General features: G+C 39.1%; 1 protein-coding gene across 2 annotated transcripts in view; it reads left to right on the forward strand.

Moving 5' to 3' along the window:
• Positions 1 to 20,899, forward strand: part of LOC114907483 (patched domain-containing protein 4) — a 174,103-nt gene that overhangs the window by 49,617 nt on the left and 103,587 nt on the right. For both annotated transcript variants that reach the window (XM_029243192.1, XM_029243191.1), the window contains one exon: positions 1,438 to 1,918. In XM_029243192.1, coding sequence (XP_029099025.1) covers positions 1,438 to 1,918 — 481 coding nt within the window. The remainder of the gene's footprint in view (positions 1 to 1,437; positions 1,919 to 20,899) is intronic.

The raw sequence follows: 20,899 nt of genomic DNA on the forward strand, positions 1-20,899 counted from the left end.
AAATTTCTCAAGCTTTTTGAGTTTCAACACATTCTTAAGTACTAGGGCAGCTTTGATGCAAATACAAAAAGTACCCCAGATATAGGTGTCTGGTACTAAGTCCACAGTACTTGTTACACGTGTCTCTTGAGTACACAGCGCCCCACGGTTCTGTGAAAACAACCGTGGTTACCACACAGTTGGGTTTGTTGCCCTTCTGTACTACCTTTCTGTTTCCTGTTCTGACTCTACACTTTTAAATCCTCACGAGATACATGTCATGTCTTGCCTGATGTAGCGAACACATAAGCTGTTCATGGCATACATTTACCTTTGTGCCTGTGTCTCTTCTGGGACCTGATGCACCTTTTCAGAACCAGACTCCATCCTGCAACCTGCCACTGGGTTCGATATTCCATCTGACAAAAATTGCCATTGGAGTACATGACAGATGCGGCAAATTCGGCGATGGCTGTCAGGGATTTCTTTCTGAGTGTTAAGGCACACGGTTGAGAATTACTGCTCTGAATCTGTTTAAGCAGCTCAGTGTCCACCTTTCGTCTTCCTTAAAGAAGAGTGATTGCCCCTCTTATAAACCCTACTCTTACGATCTTGTCTACTCTACTTCATGTGAAATCCTGAAATTGAGATGACTTTTGACAACCCCACCTGAAATCTTAGTGTCATTTGGGGGGTTTGTCCACTGTGCTTTCTGGTCAACCTACAACTGGAGCAGGTATTTAAAGGGAATGTTGTAGTGAGTGAACAGGTGCTCACATTATATTTAGAAAACATGTCAATACTATTAAATTATTTGTAAAAAAAACCCCAGTATTCTACTTGTTCTGCAGTACACAGCTGTACCCCCAGAGTACAAAGAACAATGGATGTTTGTAATGTTTGTGTGTGTTGTGTGTGTTAGTGTAGGTGTGTGTGTGTTAATGTAGGTGTGTGTGTGTTAGTGTAGGTGTGTGTGTGTGTTAGTATGTGTGTGTGTTAACCCTAGAAAGTTTAGCATGTATTTATTAAACACATTATTATTTTAATTTTTGAAAAGTTGTTAACTCATGCCATGCTTCACTTTTGGCTGAAACTGGATGATTAAACTTGATCCTGCATAAAGGAGTTATAATAGATTGTTACAGAAGGAAATGGTGAGAATGAGGGTATGGATGAGATCGAAATAATATGTATGTACATTTTCCTATGCATGTGGCAAGTCTTGTATAACTTCACAACGCTCTTTGCATCCTTTTTAATTCCGATCATTTTGCATGGTATCCCATGGAGCTCCAAAGAGTTGAGTATAAAATCCTAACATGCCACTCCACCCACATCAGTTCCACAGTCGCTGGAGTCTACCTCTGCCTTTTGTGCCCCTTCACTTAGCGTAAGACTCTGTTCTCTGGAATGCGCATCCCTCTGGTAACTTCAGCCTCCCCTTTTTCTGTTTTCAAGGATGGGAGGAACAGTTTTATTGGACACCAACTGGGCGGGGTAGTGGAAGTGCCAAACAGCAAGGACCAGCGGGTCAAGTCAGCCAGAGCCATTCAAATCACCTACTACCTCCAGACCTATAGCTCTGCCACCCAAGACCTCATAGGGGAGAAGTGGGAGAATGAGTTCTGTAAGCTTATGAGGAAGCTCCAGGAGGAGCACCGGGACCTCCAGCTATACTCCTTAGCATCCTTCAGCCTCTGGAGAGACTTTCATAAGACCAGCATCCTGGCCAGAAGCCAGGTCCTCGTGAGCCTTGTGCTGATCCTGACCACAGCCACCCTCTCCAGCTCCATGAAGGACTGCTTGCGCGGCAAGCCCTTCCTAGGCCTCCTGGGGGTGCTCACCGTGTGCATCTCCGTCATCACCGCAGCTGGGATCTTCTTCATCACCGACGGAAAGTACAACTCCACCCTGCTGGGAATCCCGTTCTTTGCCATGGGTAACTATCCATCCTTGTGGTAATCGGCTTCTTACCGGTTTGGGGCAAGGTAGTACATTTCTTGAATTCTCAGGTGGAAATCTGTTTTAATTTTGCATTGGTATGTCTGTGTGATGTTGTGAAATTTTACCTGGGGTGCTGTCTGTTTTACCTGATTAGGCCTTTTTCAGTAAATTTTAGGCTGACCAAGGCACCTCATTTATGCCAGGGACTTTAATGCTGTCCAGTGTTTTTAAAGTACAAACTATTGTAAGCTTCTACTCAGCTTCTTCAAAAATTATAGGTTAAAGATCATGGGGTACGAAGTTAAGGAGGTCCAATACCTGTTTCACACAGATTTTTGTGGTTCATATTAGTGTTGCATCCTCAAACTGATGGTGATGAAGAGTGGATATCACGGGATGAAAATTGTGAGAGCCACCGATAGGTTCTAATTTCAAAGACCTTCATTAGACTTTGTTTATTAATTCACTTCAAAGTTTTTGCAGAGAATATACTCCATTTCCTCACCTCTATTTAAAATTTTTCTGCAGCCACTTAAAGATGTGGCCTCTAACTTTTTGGTGTCTGTTGAAAACAATTCATGAGTATCTTCAGTAAAGATTATCCTTTTTTGTACATTTTTCCCAGACATACTTAAACGGTCTAGAAAATGGTATGTGAGTGTGTATGTGTGTGTGTGTGTGTGTGTGTGTGTGCACGTGCACGCATGCACATGTGTGTGTTTCTTGCAAAAGAGAAGATCAAGTCTGGGAAGAAAAGTGAGTGATGGTTCATCAACAAGATTGATGGAACTTATCAGAATAGAGATGATGACGGTGATTATTTGTGGTGCCACTGAAGAGTTCTGTCAGATGTGGTACAATTCCATACATGCAGCAAAGGATAAACTGTGAAAATGGCCTCTAGACGGTGAACTGACACGCACAGGAGAGTCTTCAGCTGTAAAATAATTGCTTTTCCCTTCCCAGGTTAATATCAGCCCTAAATTATAGCTTTATTATTAAGTAAAAAAAGATGTAGGCATGCAGTTAAAGTCTTCCAGGTGACCTGGGCCCTTTTCATTTTGACCTAAACAAACGTTTTCGAGAACAACGTTGCAAAGTGGATTTATCTGGAAACCCGTCTTCACTGTGGCCCTGTTAGCTCATCTCGGTAAGTCTCAGTTTCCTCTTGTATAAAATGAGGATAAATGAAAAGCCAGTTCCAATTTGACCTCTATGGTACAGCAGTATTTCTACTTAAAACTAAATAATAATAACAATGATAATAATAATAAAGCAGCTATGCTTATTATCACTTAAAAAAATAAAATGAGGATAATGATTGGATAATAATGATGAGGATAAAAAATAAGTCAAAGAATTGTTTTCTGAACGTAATAGAATATACCTAAAGGTAATACGACAGGGTAGACACTCAGTATCATCGAGTTTTAGTCGTTAAGCTGGTGTGTTACGTGCAGTGGATTCAGTGATGAATAAGAAACAGCCCTTGGCTTCAGGAAATTGAAAGTCTTTCTTGCATTCTGCATATCATGTTTAAATGCATGTTCATCTTGTTAACAAAAAGGTTTTCTATTTGCTAAAGAAATATATGAAATTTTTTTTCACCAGTGACAAGGATAGGTCTAGATTTGAACCACTTATACTTGTTATGTTTTGTGGGCTCAGTCCTTTCACTTAATAATATAAGATTCATATGAATCATGCAGCATGATTCACAAATGAAACATGGATCATTCGAGATGGACAAATTAGGCACCTTGTAGCCAAGAGGGCTTTTTCTAAAACTGGTGGCAATCTAATTAGGTAGTGGAAAGATTTATCAGGAAAATTCTATAATGTATAGAATTATATTTCATACGAATAAGGAGAAAAATTATCTCCAGTGATGCTGAATTGTATTCTAGGCTCAGATACTAAATCAGTGGTATTTTCATTCCTTAAAGAAATAATGAGAACACTGAAAGCCACAGTGAGGTAAATGTCCAAACCCTAAAACACACACTTTTCACATTTTCTCCTCTCTCAGTCATCTTTATAGTCACAAATCAGCCCTGGACAGGGTCGGTGCAGACTCCAGAAGCCTGGTAAATGGTTACTTTTCAGTATTCCTGCACTTCAAGTTCTTACAATAATCTTAGAAGAACTTTCCTGCTATGTTCTGAAAACATAACAACAGTAGACCTATAAATATATACTTATTTAAGGTATTTGCTCCATCAAGGGGGAGTTGGTTTTGTTGTGTTTTGTTTTGTTTGTAAAATGATCATAATGGTAAAGATACCAAGATGGAGAACTAGTGAAATAAAAGGACTATGCCACAGAGCTAGGACATCTGGGTTTCCATCCCAGCTTTTCCACTAACTTTGTATGTTTTGTTGGGCAAGTTAGGTATAGTCCCTTTGTCCCAGTTCTTCATCTATTTTTTAAAATTTATTTGTTTATTTGTTTTTATTTTTGGCTGTGTTGGGTCTTCGTCGCTTGTGCACGGGCTTTCTCTAGTTGTGGTGAGCGGGGGCTACTCTTCGTTGCGGTGTGCGGGCTTCTCATTGTCATGGCTTCTCTTGTTGCAGAGCACAGGCTCTAGGCACGCAGGCATCAGTAGTTGTGGTACGCAGACTCAGTAGTTGTGGCTCTCGGGCTCAGGCTCAGTAGTTGTGGCGCACGGGCTTAGTTGCTCTGTGGCATGTGGGATCTTCCCCGGCCAGGGATCGAACCCATGTCCCCTGCATTGGCAGGCAGATTCTTAACCACTGCACCACCAGGGAAACCCCGGTTTTTCATCTATTAAATGAAGGATTTGGACTCTTCAGTCTTAAATTTTGAAGTTCCTACATTATTCGTTTCATTCTTCAACTGAAGTTAGAATTTGATCATTCTTTTGTAAAAACCTTGAAGGTTTGTATTATCTTCAAACTTCTAACCTCCATTCTCCTTTATTGACTCTGTGTGTGTGTGTGTGTGTGTGTGTGTGTGTGTGTGAGAGAGAGAGAGAGAGAGAGAGAGAGATTGAGAGATTGAGAGATTGAGAGATTGAGAGCTGAGTTTGGCAGATACATACCTTCTGGTGGTACACACAGCATTGTTTAAAAGTAGTCCTTTGATGAATTAGTTTACATTGTGTCAAAACTGCATAATCCAGTGTTAGTTGGGTATAAGGAAAAGAAGCCCAACTCTTTTTATAAACCTCTATTTCTATTCCTATCTTCCTACAAAGATTTCTTTAAGGTAGTGAATATTCACTTCATTATGCTCCAAGATTCAAGCCATTCATCCTCACTAGAACTTACCCCTGAAGCTGGGTATGTTGCTTAGGTGTTCTACTCTTCAACCATTCTATTTTTGACCAACTGTCTTTCTTTAAGACTGCATCTGCTTGTTCTTTTTTCTGACCATTCATCCAGTTAATACCCGCAATGTCATTTCAGAGGCATGTATTCTGTACTTCCATATCCTTCATTTTTAAAGCCTGTACCAATTTTTTATATTTTGGCTTGTGTCCCTATAGGTAAATGTATGTTTGTTGAATTGTACTTTCAATATTTAGGCTTAGAAAAGAAGATAATTATAAGCATGTGTATTCTCTCTAGAAAAGATTTCAGAGAGAGAAATCCAGACTCATAATAATTTCTTTAAAAATGCTTAAAATGACCCCTTTTAGCTCCAGCTTAATGACCTTTCTCTATACAAGCATAAGCCAATGAGAATGCCACTAATTTAATTTATAACTCATTGTCGGCCTTTTTTTCACCTCATTTGCTTTATGTGGATGTGTTTCCTCTTTCTGGAAGGAGAAATATGGGCTAATATCGCACACTGATGCCAAGCTGGCTCCTGCTGTATCTTGCTGATCTTCTGTGGGTAGTTGCCAGGGACATTAGGAGCCTTGGTTCACTATTATTTTTGCTGTCCATCCTGAGTTTGTTTTATATGCCAGGAGTCTTACTTTAGTCAGCTTGATGTCACTGGACATGTGCAGATGACTCGTTTTTTTCAGGTGAACCCAGGGTTTCCAGATAGGAGACCTTCTCATTCATCATCCAAAAACTGAGCTCCATATTCATTTACTTATTACTTTATTCAAATATTTATTGAGCACCTACCATGTTCTGGAGTAAAAAGTATTGAACAGAACTGATCAAGTTGTTGCCCATGTGGATCTTACATTCTAAGCCTGCTAAGGGAAAGTGTCAGACAATAAACAAATAAATAATAAACTGTGTTATGTTATTGATAAGTGATATAAAGTATAATTGTAAAACAGGATAAGAGATAAAGAGCATAGGTGGTCAGAGAAAAGCCTTTCTAAACAAGTGAATTTGAAACAGAGAGCCAAATAAACTGAAGAAGGAACCATGCACTAACTGAGAAAAGAGTGTCTTTGACAAAGAGAACTATCCATGCAAAAGCCTTGAGATGGACCTTACTTGGTGAAGTTAAGAAAGAGCAAGAAAGGGAGTGTGGCTGGAGCAGAGTGGGCACCTGTCTGAGTATTATGCAATGTAGCATACAGCCAGGTCACATAGGGCACAGAGAACTTAATACTTAAGATGGTAAGCTATCTGAAGCATTTTGAGATGAGAGTGTGATCTGACTTACATTTTATGGAAATGAGTCTCAATGGAGCAAGAATGGTTATAGGTTATAACTCATACATAGGTGAGAGGTTATTGCAAAATCTTCATGGGTTATAATGGTGGCTTGAAATAGCATGGGAGCAGTGACAGAGGTAAAAAGGGATTAGACTCAGGATACAATACTGGAAAATAGAATTCACAGGATTTGCTGAAGGAGTGGATATGGTACGTAAGAGAAAGAGGAGTCACAGATGACCCCGAGCTTTGAGGACTGAATAACTAATCGAAAGCAGTTGCCGTTTACTGTCACAGGGAGATCGTGGGAGGAATAAGTTGTGGGGGAAATACAAGAGTTTCGTTTTCCATGTGCTCAGGTGCCTATTAAGTATCCAAGTGGGAAAATATGGAATTGGCGATATAAGACAGTATACAGATCAGGTTCAGAAGTAAAATCTATTAAGTTGGAGCTGAAAATATAAATTTTGGATTCATCATGACATACCTAATAATGAAAGCCATGGAATCTGATAAGATCAACTGTAAAGATAAATATTGATGGAAAATAGAAGTCGTCTAAAATCTGAGCCCAGGAGTATTCCAACACTTATGATTGGGCAGATGAAAGTGATTCAGAAAATGACACTAAGAAGGATTAGGCTATCAAGTGGGATAGCAGAACCAAGAGAGAATAGTGTCCCAGCAGCCAAGTCAAGAAGGTGTTTCATGAAGGAGCAAGAGATCAATTGTTCCAATAGCTGCTAAGAAATTGTGTCCGGTGAGAACTGAGAATTGGTCGTTTGATTTAGGAATTTTTTTTTTTTTTTTTTTGCGGTACGCGGGCCTCTCCCTGTTGTGGTCTCTCCCGTTGCGGAGCACAGGCTCCGGACGCGCAGGCTCAGCGGCCATGGCTCACGGGCCCAGCCGCTCCGCGGCATGTGGGATCTTACCGGACCGGGGCACGAACCCGCGTCCCCTGCATTGGCAGGCGGACTCTCAACGACTGCGCCACCAGGGAAGCCCTGATTTAGGAATTTGAAGGTCATGAGTGACTTTGGCAAGAGCTGCTTTAGAGGAGAGCTGAGGTTTAAAGAGGTTCAGTAGAGCTTGGAGCATAGGAAGTGAAGACAGTGAGTAAAGCTAATTCTTCTAAGGAATTTTTGCACTAAAGGGAAATAATGATTTATGCAGTTGGGGATGACGTGCAGTAGAGAAAGCTTCATAGTAAAGCAGAGAGAAGAGATTGCAGAAGCAATGCCATTGAGCAGGAGAGAGAGATAGGACGGGATTCAGAGCACAGCTAGAATCATTGGCTTTATATAAGAGCCTAGATGGCTCTCATCTACAGTTAAGAAAAGGGAAGGCAGAAAATATGGACAGATCCAGATAGATTGGTACATGTCGGGGTGGAACCACGTGGAAATTCTCTTCTATGGCTTCAACTTCGTCAGTAAAATAGGAAGCAAGTCATCAGCTGAGAATAAATTTGGGGAAGTAGACGTTAATTTGAGGAAAGTGAAAGGGATTCTTAAAGAGTCACTTCAGAAAATTGGAGAATAAAGAAGAAAATTTAGGTGAATAACTAGGAAGCACAAGAATCTCCTTGATGTTTACGTGCATGAATTAAAAAAAAGAAATCAGTTAGCGTGGTTGCTGAGTCGGTCCCCCCTCCAGCCATATATAGCTGCTTGGGGGAGGAGTTGAGTAGGCATTGAGATGAATTTAATCGGAAAGAAATTCCCAGAAAAAAAAAAAGAGAGTTTATAGTGTATGCAAAAGAGTGACTGTAATGACAGATCATGAACGTTGTAATAGTTAGGATCAGCTAGACTATGTTGCAGTAACAAATAATGCCTTAAATCCATTTAGTTTAAGAGAACAAAGATTAACTTCTTGCTCATATCACAGTTTGGTGTGAGTCGGGAAGCTCTCTTTGGAAACTCTTTGCCACCAGAGATTCAGGGATTTAGGATGCCTCTGTCTTACAACATGTTGCCTTCTCAGAGTTTGTGCTCCCCGGCATGTACACAAATGAGGGAATAATTAGAGAAATCACACTACTTATTAACTACCTTGTACCCAAACTGATTTAGTTACTTCTCGTCACATGCTCTTGGCCAGAACTAGACATATGGCCATAAACTAACTGTGAGGGAGGATAGAAAATGTAGGAGAGCAAATGGATTACTTTATGAGCATCAACTGTCTCTTCCACATAAACTAAGCCAAACAGTAAAGGTAACGAGGATTTATTTTGCCTCATCAGCGTGGTAAAACACTGATAAGGTCAAAATATTATATTATTTGTGGGGTCAGAGAATTGTCTTAGGTTGGCGTCTGTTCTGGTTATCTGTTTCTGTATAATAAACACCACAAAACTGGGTAGTGTAAAACAACAACCATTAGATTATGCTTGTGGATTCTGTGGGTCAGTATTTTGGAAATGGCACAGTGAGGTGAGTTCCTCCCACCTCTAGAATTTCTAGAGCCTCAGCTGAGGATGGCTTGAATATCTGAGGTCTGGCATAGTTGGATCTAGAACAACAGTTTTCAACATGGCTTCTTCGCTTACATGGCTGGTACCAAGTCTGGGACTTCTGAAGGAGAATCTCAGCTGGAACTGTTGAGCACAGCATCTAAATTTGGCCTCTCCAGCATGGTGTTCCTGGGGTAGTCAGACTTCTTATATGGTGGTTCAGGGCTCCAAGAAAACGTTTTGCACAAGAGAAGGACAAAAGTTCAGGGCTGGCTTAGACATAGAAGTCCCATAGCATCACATCAGCCCTATTCTACCATCTGAGTACCAGTCTCTAAGGCCAGCCCAGATCCCAGAGGAGGGCAGTGGGACTCCACCTCTTAAGACAGTGGCAGAGAACTGAAAGAGTGGCAGAGTCACATTGCAGAAGAGCATGTAGAATGGGAGCTACTGTTGTGGTCACCTTTGGGAAGTGCAATCACCACACAGTCGTAATGTGAGTGAGGTGCAAAGATAGAGGTGGATTCCAGAGTTGCTTGCTATAAAGGTTTTGAGATGAGATTATTACTGATGACAATGGCTGTGATTTGATCATTTGGGGATGGAAGACAAATGTTAAATTAAAGACATTAGATGTTCAAAGGACCCAATTTAACAGACATAGATATTCCATGATCTCCAAGGCCCAACAAATCTGGCATCTGCTAACCTTCTGACCTCAGGTTCAACCTGTCTGTCTCTCCTGTACACCTGGAAGGCTCTTCCTCAGATGTTTGTTTACCTCCTGCAGGTCTTTATACAAATGGCACCTTCTCAGTGGGGACTTTCCTGGCCACTCTGTCAAAAACCACAAGTGCTTCACCAGTACTCCCTTTCTCCCTCTCTGATTCGGTTTTCTCCTTAGAGCTCATCATTATCTAACATACAGTATACTTTACTTTTTGACTTGTTTTCCCCGCCATAGAATGTAAGCCCCCAAAGGATGTAAATTTTTATTTTTCCATTCACCGCTGTTTTCCAAATACTTCAAACAGTACTGGCCTCGGGTTGGCACTCAACAAATATATGTGGAATTAATGAATGAATGGTCTGTTAGCATTTCTCGAATGGGTTATAGTCTATTAGAGAGTCATTTAATTTAGCGTATCATGATCCATGTTTATATTTCACTTATGGGGAAGAAAAGAGAGTAGAAAAGGATAGGAAATATCAAAAGGTGTTGCACATAGTAAAGTGTTATTGCATCGTACTTTTGTTTCAGTTTAATATACATGTGTATAATAGACATGATGTAAGATATATTGCCTAATGTGGGTCACAATCAAAATTTTTAGAAAACACACTGTCTAGAAACTTCTTTGGACTAATGTCGTACGGAGACACAGTGATAGGTAAGGATTTGTTGTTAGGGAGGCAACTGGGAGAACTCATCAGAAGCATGGGTAGCTGCTCCTCTTGGTTCTGCTGGAGACAGAATCTGGATTTACAAAGGGGAAGGTATTGCCAGGGACATAAGGTATTACTTCTTGAGCACTTTTATTTTCCTCGACTTCGACCAGCACAGTGTTTGGCATATAATGAGCCCTCTAAGGTTTGATGGTTGGCTAAAATTTTTTAATGATTATATTAAGGGTTTTGAAATGTTTCTCAATAAGTTAGTTTTGCCACAGGACCTGTTTTACTTGGGGTCATTAAACCTATCAAAAGCCTGCCCCAAATAACCCTATTGCTAGAAGCTCTCTTATTGGAGCTATTTTTTAACTATGTCAGTTGCAGCCACCCTGCTCTTGGTGATAAATAATCATCTTCTTTGGGAAAATGTTGGTCAATGATGTGAAAATATCTCTCTGTTTAGAGGCTTGGAGTCAGAAGACCTGGAGTCCAGTCAAGTCCCTGTCCATTCAGGTGACTTCTCCTTGGGCCTCCCACGTTTTCTCTTTCATAAGATGAGGAAGTCGGACTGATTGGTCCTTAACATCTTTTCCACCTTTACTCCTTAATCAGTGAATCATTCATGTGACATTTAGGCTCTATGTTATCTAGGTTTTTGGCTCATTGGGAGCTGGAACTGGGTCTACTTGTCATCTTTTCAAGTGTCTAGTCCAAAGTTTCCATAGCATGCATTTTACAAATGTTGACTTTTGCAAGAGAAGGTTTAACTTTTGGTTGTCTTTAGCTTAGATATCTTAATGTCCTTATTTTTTATATGTTATTCTTCAGTTTTCATTTCTTTATATTGATTTCTGTTCTTTTTGTAGCTGTGAAATGGACCTCCCGGAACAGAAGTTTTTATCAAGTTAAGATGTTGTCTCACTAACTGGTTTTTGTAGACCTTTTGAAGGAGGTGGGAAGGGAACAGATCTTGGCATAACAAGTAAGAAGCTGAATTTTATGCCAAGCATTTGAGGTAGCATTGAATAGTATGTAGTTTTTATTGTGAAGCACTGTCCAACATTACTAATAATTATATCCTGACTCCTTAAGATTCTTATTTTCTTTTGAATCCACCTCCATCTGTTGCACTTTTTACTGCTAATGAGCTTCCTCCCATGGTAGCTGGAGTTTAGGAATGAGGAAGAGTATTTATATAACAAAATTTTACTCAGGGTGAAAAGCATATGGGCCCATTTTGGTGATTGTGTTTATCTCAAGGGTAGGTGATGTGCTAGTTTAGACTTTTAAAATGGAAAGAGTTGTAATTAAGCCTTATGCTTTCTAATATGTTATGCCCTTGCTTTTTTACTTCTTAAATCAGATAGTGAATTAGGCTTGAATATTTAAGCAGACAGGGAAAGGAGAGAGACATCAATTTATCCGGTATATGGTAGAACTGTTCCTATGTCAGCTTCTACCACTTCTCCAGTGTGGACATCTAAGCCTTCCTCAAATATGCATCTGTCACAAGCAACCCTAACTATCCTCATTAATTGAAGTTGACTTGATTGTCATATGAGAATGTTCAAGAAAAAAATATTCCTGATGCAGAAGAGCTGCAGTTGCCAACCAGATCAGGATTTTCTGCAGTGCTGCATCAAGGTAAAAATTGCAATTCAAACTCCTGAAACTTGAAGGGTGAACATGCATTAAGGCTATGCCATTGCTTTTCTGAGGAAAAGCAAAGTCTCAGCCAGATAAAGCTCATTTACAAACTAGAGACTTATTTCCAAGATTCAATTCATTTCCAAGCCAGTATTTTCATACCCAGTCATTGAAAATTAGCAGAGAAAAATGAGATTAATCCTGCATTGGTTTGAGGGTCCTAGAGGCCAGCCTTGGGCTTCCAAGAATTGAAGAATCCTTGTACACTGATTTTCACCTGGCTTCCTGGAACACGGTGGTTTGTGAATGCATCAAATATCTGTGTGTCATCGTGATTGATTTTCTTTGTAATGAGAGAGCAATGCCTTCATCCAGACCAAGGCCAAACTCTATTATTCAAGCCTTGGCTTATAGATATCACTCTGTACCCTTAGAGAAGTTATAACCTGAGTTTGAATTTAATATAAAGAAGATGCTGCTACGTTTCCTACTGCTTCTCACACTGACTTGGCCCAAATGAAATAAGAATATGTCCTGGCCAGTGATACTTCTAGTGATTGTTTCAATGTTAAGTGGAACATCCTAAACTAAATATCATACTTAATAATATAAATCAGCAAAGTATTAGTTAAGAAAATTTACTAATAGTGTTTGAGATAATAAAAAACATAGAGTATAACCATAATAGTCAATGATATAAACAAAATAATGAAGGAAAAGGAGATAATTTTATCAGAAAGGACTGGATATAAGAGTAGGTTAAACTACATTTTAGCAAAAAAAATAAAAAGTGGTGGATTTGGGGAGAAACAGATTAGATGGCTCATTTCATTGAATGAAAACCAATCAAAATCACACACACACACATACAGACACACACACTCACACACACACACACACAAAGAGAAACCAGTGAAAGGCACCTAACTTGCAGATTTTGGGGTGAAACTGTGATGCATATAATAAGGACTCATAATAATTAACTGCAAGTTGCTAGATTCACTATAATTCAGTCACCTTCCTCTTCCTTTCCTCTGTCAAAGTCAAGGGTCAGGGCAACTTTATAATAAAGTTTACTGTGTTGGTACAATGTTTTGCGAATAAGAAGTGCTCAATAATTATTTCTTGAATGAATGACTTGTAATTTCACTAGCTCATAGCAGACATGAAGGAGATTTTTATTAGAAATGGATAAAAATCTGTGTTTGAAATTGTACATGTTCTTTGAAAAATTTTAGAACCATGGCTTTTAAACAAAGCCATTGAAAGTGTTTATGTAATGAGGAGATTGTGAATTTCCAAACGTGAGAGTATAGTCTAAATGTTGTATCTTTTGTTTGGTGCATCATGTACCTTAAAAGTATCCCGTTGGCCATTTGATCACGCAGATGGCTTCCTGTTCACCCAGAGGAACGTAGGGCAGCTGTTTCCATTAAATGAGGAAATACTTAGTTCATGAAAATAGTTCATGAGATATTCTCAAGCCTGGAGAGGAGCCAAGGTCAGAACCTGTATTACTTGATTTTCCCTCCCAGGTTCCTTGACTCTGTTAGCAGTTCTCAAACTCGGCCCTGGGGAGTCCTCGGGATGTGCTGGGGGTGCAGTGGGCCTCAGAAAGAATTAAGCCCCCAGAAGTCCTGGCTACTCCTTCCTGCTTCCGAACAGAAACTTTGTTCTGATATTTTTACATGACAAGTCTCCATAGATATTTAGTTTGAGGAAAAATTCCTGTGAATTAAAAAAAAAAAATGTTTGAAAACTGCCCGTCCTCTACCATCCTGTAGTGCCTCTTTCATAATAAAATGGAAGGTAGAAACTAAACTTGAGGTGAACTAAGTGTATCTTACAGTCTGGGTGGCTGTGCTTTGATCAACTGTTATATCCACAGACAGCCTGTAGTCTTTTTGTTGAAGTATTCCTAGAGGCAGGATGTCTACTTAAGACCTTAACTTTCTCTCTTGCAGACAAGTTAACCTATTTTTAAGATGCAGAAAATCCAAAAGGATGGAGGCAGTGAGGTTGTATCTCTGTCATGAGAACTAAGTAAGACTGCCAAGAGGCTCCAAAGGGTAGAAGTAATTGTAATTTTACTGTATTCTAGGGTTAGAATGGCTGTCTTACAGGTCAAAAAATTGTACTATAAAAACACAGTGACAAAACTAGATTCTCAGTGAAAGAATCCCGTTAACTAGGTTGACAAGGGTAATATGTTAGCCAGAATCTCTGTCCTGGTAACCTTTTCAAAAAGTGGTTTATACTAGCTAGGCTTCCCTTTCTCAAGATATATAAAAAAGACTCAGAGGGCTATGTGATGAGCATAAATTAAAACACAGTGAGGCAGCATGTGATCCCTGACGCAGGCAGGCAGACCAGCAGGGCAGGGTGGGAAGCGCTGGTGGTGCCAGTGATGAGTGCGCCCTCCCGTCTCACAGAGACCGCCGAGTTCCGTCAAGTCTAACTTTTTAGGACTTCCCTGGTGGCACTGTGGTTAAGAATCCGCCTGCCAGTGCAGGGGACATGGGTTCAAGCCCTGGTCCGGGAAGATCCCACATGCTGCGGAAGCAACTAAGCCTGTGCGCCACAACTACAGAGCCCGTGTGCTTCAACTACTGAGCCCGCACACCTAGAGCCTGCGCTTACCGCAACTAGAGAACACCCGCACACAGCAATGAAGACCTGATGCAGCCAAAAATAAATAAAATAAAAAAATTTAAAACAAGCAAACAAAAAAACCCACAGTGATGTCTGATGGATTTCCTTGTTTCCCACAAAGAATGATGCCAAAATGCCCACCCGTGCCTCCCAGATTCAGTGTCATTCTCCCTTGGGAAGTTCTGTGTACCCAATACAGATGCTCACATTGCTAGACCTTACCATTCATTCTGTGTTGGCCACCACCATTGATAAGCTTTCTCTCTAAGATGATTCTCTAAGGTGACTCAATATCGCTACGTAGTAAACTAAGTAAAGAGTGTTTCTGTTGGGACTAGGAGACATTCTTTCTCCTTTGATTATTTACTAATGAGTTTAATCCTCAGAGAGGGACCATCTTTCTATGATTTCCAAGTGTTTGTGGTTCTTCCTTTCTATTCCCCCTGTGATCTTTCTTTTTGGTTTATTATTTATTCCAGTCTGTTTATCCCTTTGCCCTTTCTGCTCATTCTTCTTAACCTTATCCTGAAAGATGAGAACCTTAAAGCAGTAGCAGGTTATGTGAGTTCCTGTATTCCCCACCCTATCCAAACAAGGTTATCAACACACCATCTACTCACTCAGGTCAGCACTGCTGTGTGTCTATAGCAGTCTGGCCAAGGGAGACATGTCTGTCAAAGGAGGCCTGTGGGCTTCATCTCTATGCAGCCTCTAATTCCAATTTCCTTCACATTCTTTGCTCAGACCAAAACCAAACTGCTATGTGGCCAGATATACAAGGCTGTTTCATGTCTCATGATATTCCTTTTCCTGGAGATTCCCTTCTATCTCTGCTTTGTTCTGATTTTCAAAGCTTAAATGCCTCTTGCTCTATGGAAATTTTTAATGACTTCTAAACCCAAGAACGACTGATTTTCCTTTTTGCTTATCCTTGTTTACATGCCTATATTTACTTCCATGTTAGGCTGCAGAGCTTTCATTAGAAAGGATCAACTTACTGTTTTTGTATCCTTAGCAACTAGTAGTGGGCCTAGCACAATTAGGAAGTATTTTAAAATTATTTTTGGACTGACCATTCTGCCATATTAGCCCACTATGCATAACTGGCCTTCACCTTGGGTTCCTTGAAAAGCACTTGTGCCTGTAACTCTGTTTGCACTCTCCATCATCACCAACAGATTTTCTTCTCTACCTTTCTCTTCCCTGATCTTTGCTCTGGAAGGCTGATTCCTATGGACGCATCACCCAGGCTCCCTTTTCCTCAGGCTTTGGGTTGGATTTGGCCACCAAGAGGCATCACCAGGAGATAGTAGGACAGAAGGAGAAAGAGGTCAAGGTCTTTCTTCCCTGCTGCCTCCCTCCCTGCATTGGCATTATTTCTCTGGCAATAACTCCAGTCTCTGACAAGCAGCCACTCCTCTGTATCTATAGCTCTTACTGGACCCTGATCATACTATTTCCTCCCTTTATTCTGTTAGACTTAAAAGTGGTAACAGCTTCCTGCTCTTGATAGTCTCTGGGTACCTCAACATCCCTTGTTGTTGTTTCTTTTCCCATTGGCTCTGCTCATATCTCTGTAAGTAGTCTTTCAATTAAGGTTTTTTATTTATACCATTTGAAGGATTTCTATATGTCCTACCAAGCCTTTCAATCTCTTGCAAGATATACAGCATCCCAGTATCTTGTTGGATCTGACATTCTGCCCTCAAGTCCATCCGCCTACCTTAATTCTCTGCTTAACACTAGCCAACCAACCTTCTCTAAGGGCACTGAATCCTACTCTCTACCAGCCCAACTCCTGGTCACCCATGGACCTAAGGAGCAGTCTGCCTTGCCTACCTGAATTTGATTACCAGTTGACATCTGGACATCTGCAGTCATGTTCTTCTGCCTGCCATTTTGGACATCTTAAGTTCACAATGTCCCTTGGACAGTGGGCAGTGTATCTCTTTTTAGAAGCCATTCTTGTGTCAGGACTTTGCTTTCTCCAGTAAGCTGAAGTCTTGAGGGCATGCAAGCTTCCTATGCAGACTTGTTTTTGTACTTTTCACGGCTATTACGATAGGCCATTTTTGAGAAAGATCCTACAGAAAAAGTTTTAAACAGAAATGTTTTTACCATCACCTTTGGTAAAACTTAGGGCTGGCATTAATAGAGGCTATGCCTTCTGCAAAGCAAGAATGAGAAGTTATCTCATTGGAGAATTCCATATCACCATAATCATTTTTAGGTCATGGTGGCTATTTTATTCCTTGTACCTAGTTTAAGCTAAAAGTAGTTTGATATAAAATTGTTGCCTTACAGTCAGATTTTCCAAATATATATAAAAAGAGGCTGCCTGTCCTTGTTTTGTGCCATGGTGCCTGTGCTTTTGCAGCTGAAAATAGCATTGGTGCTTGTTCTTGGCACATTTTACTGCAAGCTTCTACCTAATTTGCTGTCCACACTCCCCCCGAAGTCCTTTTCAGCATTGCTGCTTTCCAAGTATTTCCTTCTCATTGACTATCTATGTCTCACTTTCCACAAAGCTATTCATTTTCCAGTCTTGAGGTTGACACACATCCTTCTACTAACTCTCTTCTTGCTAGAATCCCTGTTTTCTATTCCTAGGTAGTAGGTTTTTGTTTTTGTCTAACTCATTTGTTTCCATTATTACAAAAACAATGCATTTTTAGGAAAACATTGAAAGATAAACAAAATCTAAAACCGTCATCCAGAGATAATTTTTGATAAAAATTTCATGTTTATTCTTTGACTATATCTATAGAGAGATAAATATGTCAATATATGAAACAAAATGAGATGACTGTATATATATACTATTATGCAGCCTGCTTAATTCAATAACTCAACAATTTCCATATGTGCAAAAAAAGTGTAAAACCTGAATATATACTATTTTCACTAATAGTTATATGTTAACATGTGTGAATACTGCTCAGATTAAAACATAGAACATCACCAGCATTCCTATAGCCTCTTTCTCATCATACCCTCTCCCTCGCAAGAATCATTATCCTGACTTTTTTTTTTTTTTTTTGCGGTACGCGGGCCTCTCACCATTGTGGCCTCCCCCGTTGCAGAGCACAGGCTCCGGACACGCAGGCTCAGCGTCCATGGCTCACAGGTCCAGCCGCTCCGCGGCACGTGGAATCTTCCCAGACCGGGGCACGAACCCGTGTCCCCCGCATCGGCAGGCGGACTCTCAACCCCTGCACCACCAGGGAAGCCCTATCCTGACTTTTAAGGTTATCAGCTCTTAGCTGTTCTGCATAGTTTCACAACCTATGTTATAATGTACATAAAAATATATATTATTATCTCTTCTAGGTGAACTAAATATTTTATCAATGTAAACTGATTTTCTATCTCTAGAAACAATCTTTGCTGTAAAGTCTGTTTAGCTTCATCAGAATCTTTTGTTTATATTTTTAAAATATTTTTTTTCCATTCTTTAAGTATCAACCTTTCTGTTTTCTTAGATTTTCTATATGTGTCTTGTAAGTTGCATATAGTTGGATGTGGAGATTTTTCCTGTCTTAATGATTTTTGTCTTTTAGCTGAAGAACTTAATCCCTTTAGTTCCTTTAATATAATTTCATATATTCGAGAGTTTAAATTTACCATTCTATTTTGTGCTTCCTATTTGTCTCACACTTCCCATATATATTCCAATCTATCTGCCTATATATATATATATATATATATATATATATATATATATATTCCTTTTTGGCCATCTTTTGGATTGAATTAATACCTTTTATTATCCCAATTTTTTCCCTTTGCAAATTTGAAAGTTAAATGTTGGCTTCTAATTTTGTGATTGCTTTAGAAATTATAATATTGATACTTAACTTATCGAAATCTAAAATGCATCAAAACCTTCATTTTCTTCCTTATGTAATAAAGTAGTTACATCATTTGAACTCCATTTAGACCCCCTCCTGACTTACCTGTTAATCCTGTCTACCGCTTTAATTCTAATGTTATTATTTAACCTCAGTAGACATTATTATTTCTTTTTTATATAGTACATGGTCTTTTACATTTACCCACATTCTTGCTACTTTTTTGATTATCATTTCCTCTTACATCTCACACCTTTCATCTGGAGTTACTTTTTTCTGTCTAAAGGAAATTACTTAGTACCTTTAGAGATGTTCTACAGGTGAAAAACTCAATTTTTTGTTTCTTCATCTGAACATGTCTTTTTTCCTCTCATACTTGAAAGTTATTTTTGCTGGGTATGTAATTCTTTAATTACATTGAAAATAATGATTCTCTATCATATTATTCCACTGTCTTTTTCCTCTGACTATCTTTAAGATTTTTCTTTGTCTTTGGTTTCCTGCACTTTCACTATGATATATCTAGATGTGGCTTTCTTTGTATTTATCTCACTGAAAATTCATTAAGTCCCTTGGTTTCATGAAGTATTGTCTTTCATAAATTCTAAAATATTATCACTTTTATCTATTCAAATGTTATTTCTATCTTATTTTTTTCCCTCCCTGTTGAACTCCAATGAAACATGTTACAACTTCGCATGTCTCTTATCCTCCCTTTGGCATTTTTCCCTTTGTCTCTCTGTGCTGAATTCTGAATAATCTCTTCTGTTTGATAGAATAGTTTACTAATTTTCTCTTTTGCTGTATGCTTGAGGGTGACACCGTCATGATTGGGATCAGTGCCTTTATAAAAGAGACCCCAGAGAGCTAGCTTGTCCCCTCTACCATGTGACGTACACAGTGAAAAGGGGCCATCTACGAACCAATAAGTGACCCTTCACCAGAAACTGAATCTGCCAATACCTTGGTCTTAGACTTCCTAGCCTCTAGAACTGTGAGAAATGAATGTTTGTTGCTTTTAAGTCACCTGGTTTATGGTATTTTTGTTATAGCAGCCTGAAGGAACTAAGACACTGCACCTAGGCTATTACTAAAATACCTATCAAATTTTTAATTTTTATTATTGAATATTTTTATGTCTGAAAGTTTGACTGAGTTTGTTTTTGAGCCTATGTCCATATCTATTTTGTGTTATTTGAAGATACTTTCAAAGTTATGTATTTTTAAAAACAGTAAATGTAGTCTTCTAAGATTTTTATATTCATTATATTATCTGGGGTCTCTGTGGCTCTGCTGCTGTCTGTTGTTTGTACAGGTCTTAAATCAATCACCTTATTTCCTTGTGTGCCTAGTTATCTGTGAGTGTGTGGTAGTCATTATCCTTGAAAAAAAATTGTGTGTTTTCAGATTCCTGTGATGCTGTACCCTCTTCCAAAGAGGCTTGTGTTTGCATCTGTCTGGTACCTGTGGGCACTTATGAGTGGAAACATCTCAAATGTAGTTCCCAACTTGAGATTCCTTGCTCCATCCAGACTATGGTATCCAGGGTGTAAATGTACACAAAGACCCATCTATAAAAACAACTTTTATGATTTTTTTCCTTTTCATTTTTCTTCTCTATTCTACTCAGCACAGATACCATCTCTAAAGTGTGTCATTGCTCTGAATATGTGGCCTTTGAGATCCCAGCTTGAGGTGGGGAAGGTGTCTCAATAAGACTTCTCACCTCGCACAGACCATAAAACTAAATTTCTGCCCTCCCTCATAAATGAAGGCTATTAATCTGAAGCCCAAGTGTGCAGTAGTATTATTTAAAAAAAAAAAAAACCTCTCAATGAAAATAGAGTTGCTGTGAAATTCTGCTTAGCACTCTACATTCAGTCTTAGCCCAAGAATTTATTCTTAAAGTTCCCCACTATATTTGCAGCACTTTAGTGATTTTTAGGACAAGGTTTGTTAGCATATTTTGTGTTTATTTTTTATCTAGCAGTTTTCTTGTTTTTGGCTAAAAGGTTGATCCAAATAGCACGATCCTGTAATATCGGGAAGCAGAAACAGCTGCAGTGTCACTTTTAATGGCTGGATATTATTCTGGACTCTGTTTTTAAACCATTATTATTTTAGTATTTTCATGATATACATGTATTGTGTGCTTAATGTTAATATTAGCTGCTTTCTAACCCAAGTTTGTTTTTCACATAATTTCATAGGTTACAATTTGTTCATTATCTTCATTTTCTGATTCAGTAGATAATATTCAAATACAAACTTTTTAAAGCTTACTTTTACTGTAGACCAATTAATACTTTTCCTTTGAAAAACAGGCATCTCCTTCTCAAAGGAAAGGGTTTGCCACTATGAGAACTTTAATCTGAATTTAGAAG

Source organism: Monodon monoceros, unplaced genomic scaffold (genome assembly GCF_005190385.1).
Source record: "Monodon monoceros isolate NGI ecotype Baffin Bay Population unplaced genomic scaffold, NGI_Narwhal_1 Super_Scaffold_3, whole genome shotgun sequence".
NCBI lineage: Eukaryota > Metazoa > Chordata > Mammalia > Artiodactyla > Monodontidae > Monodon > Monodon monoceros.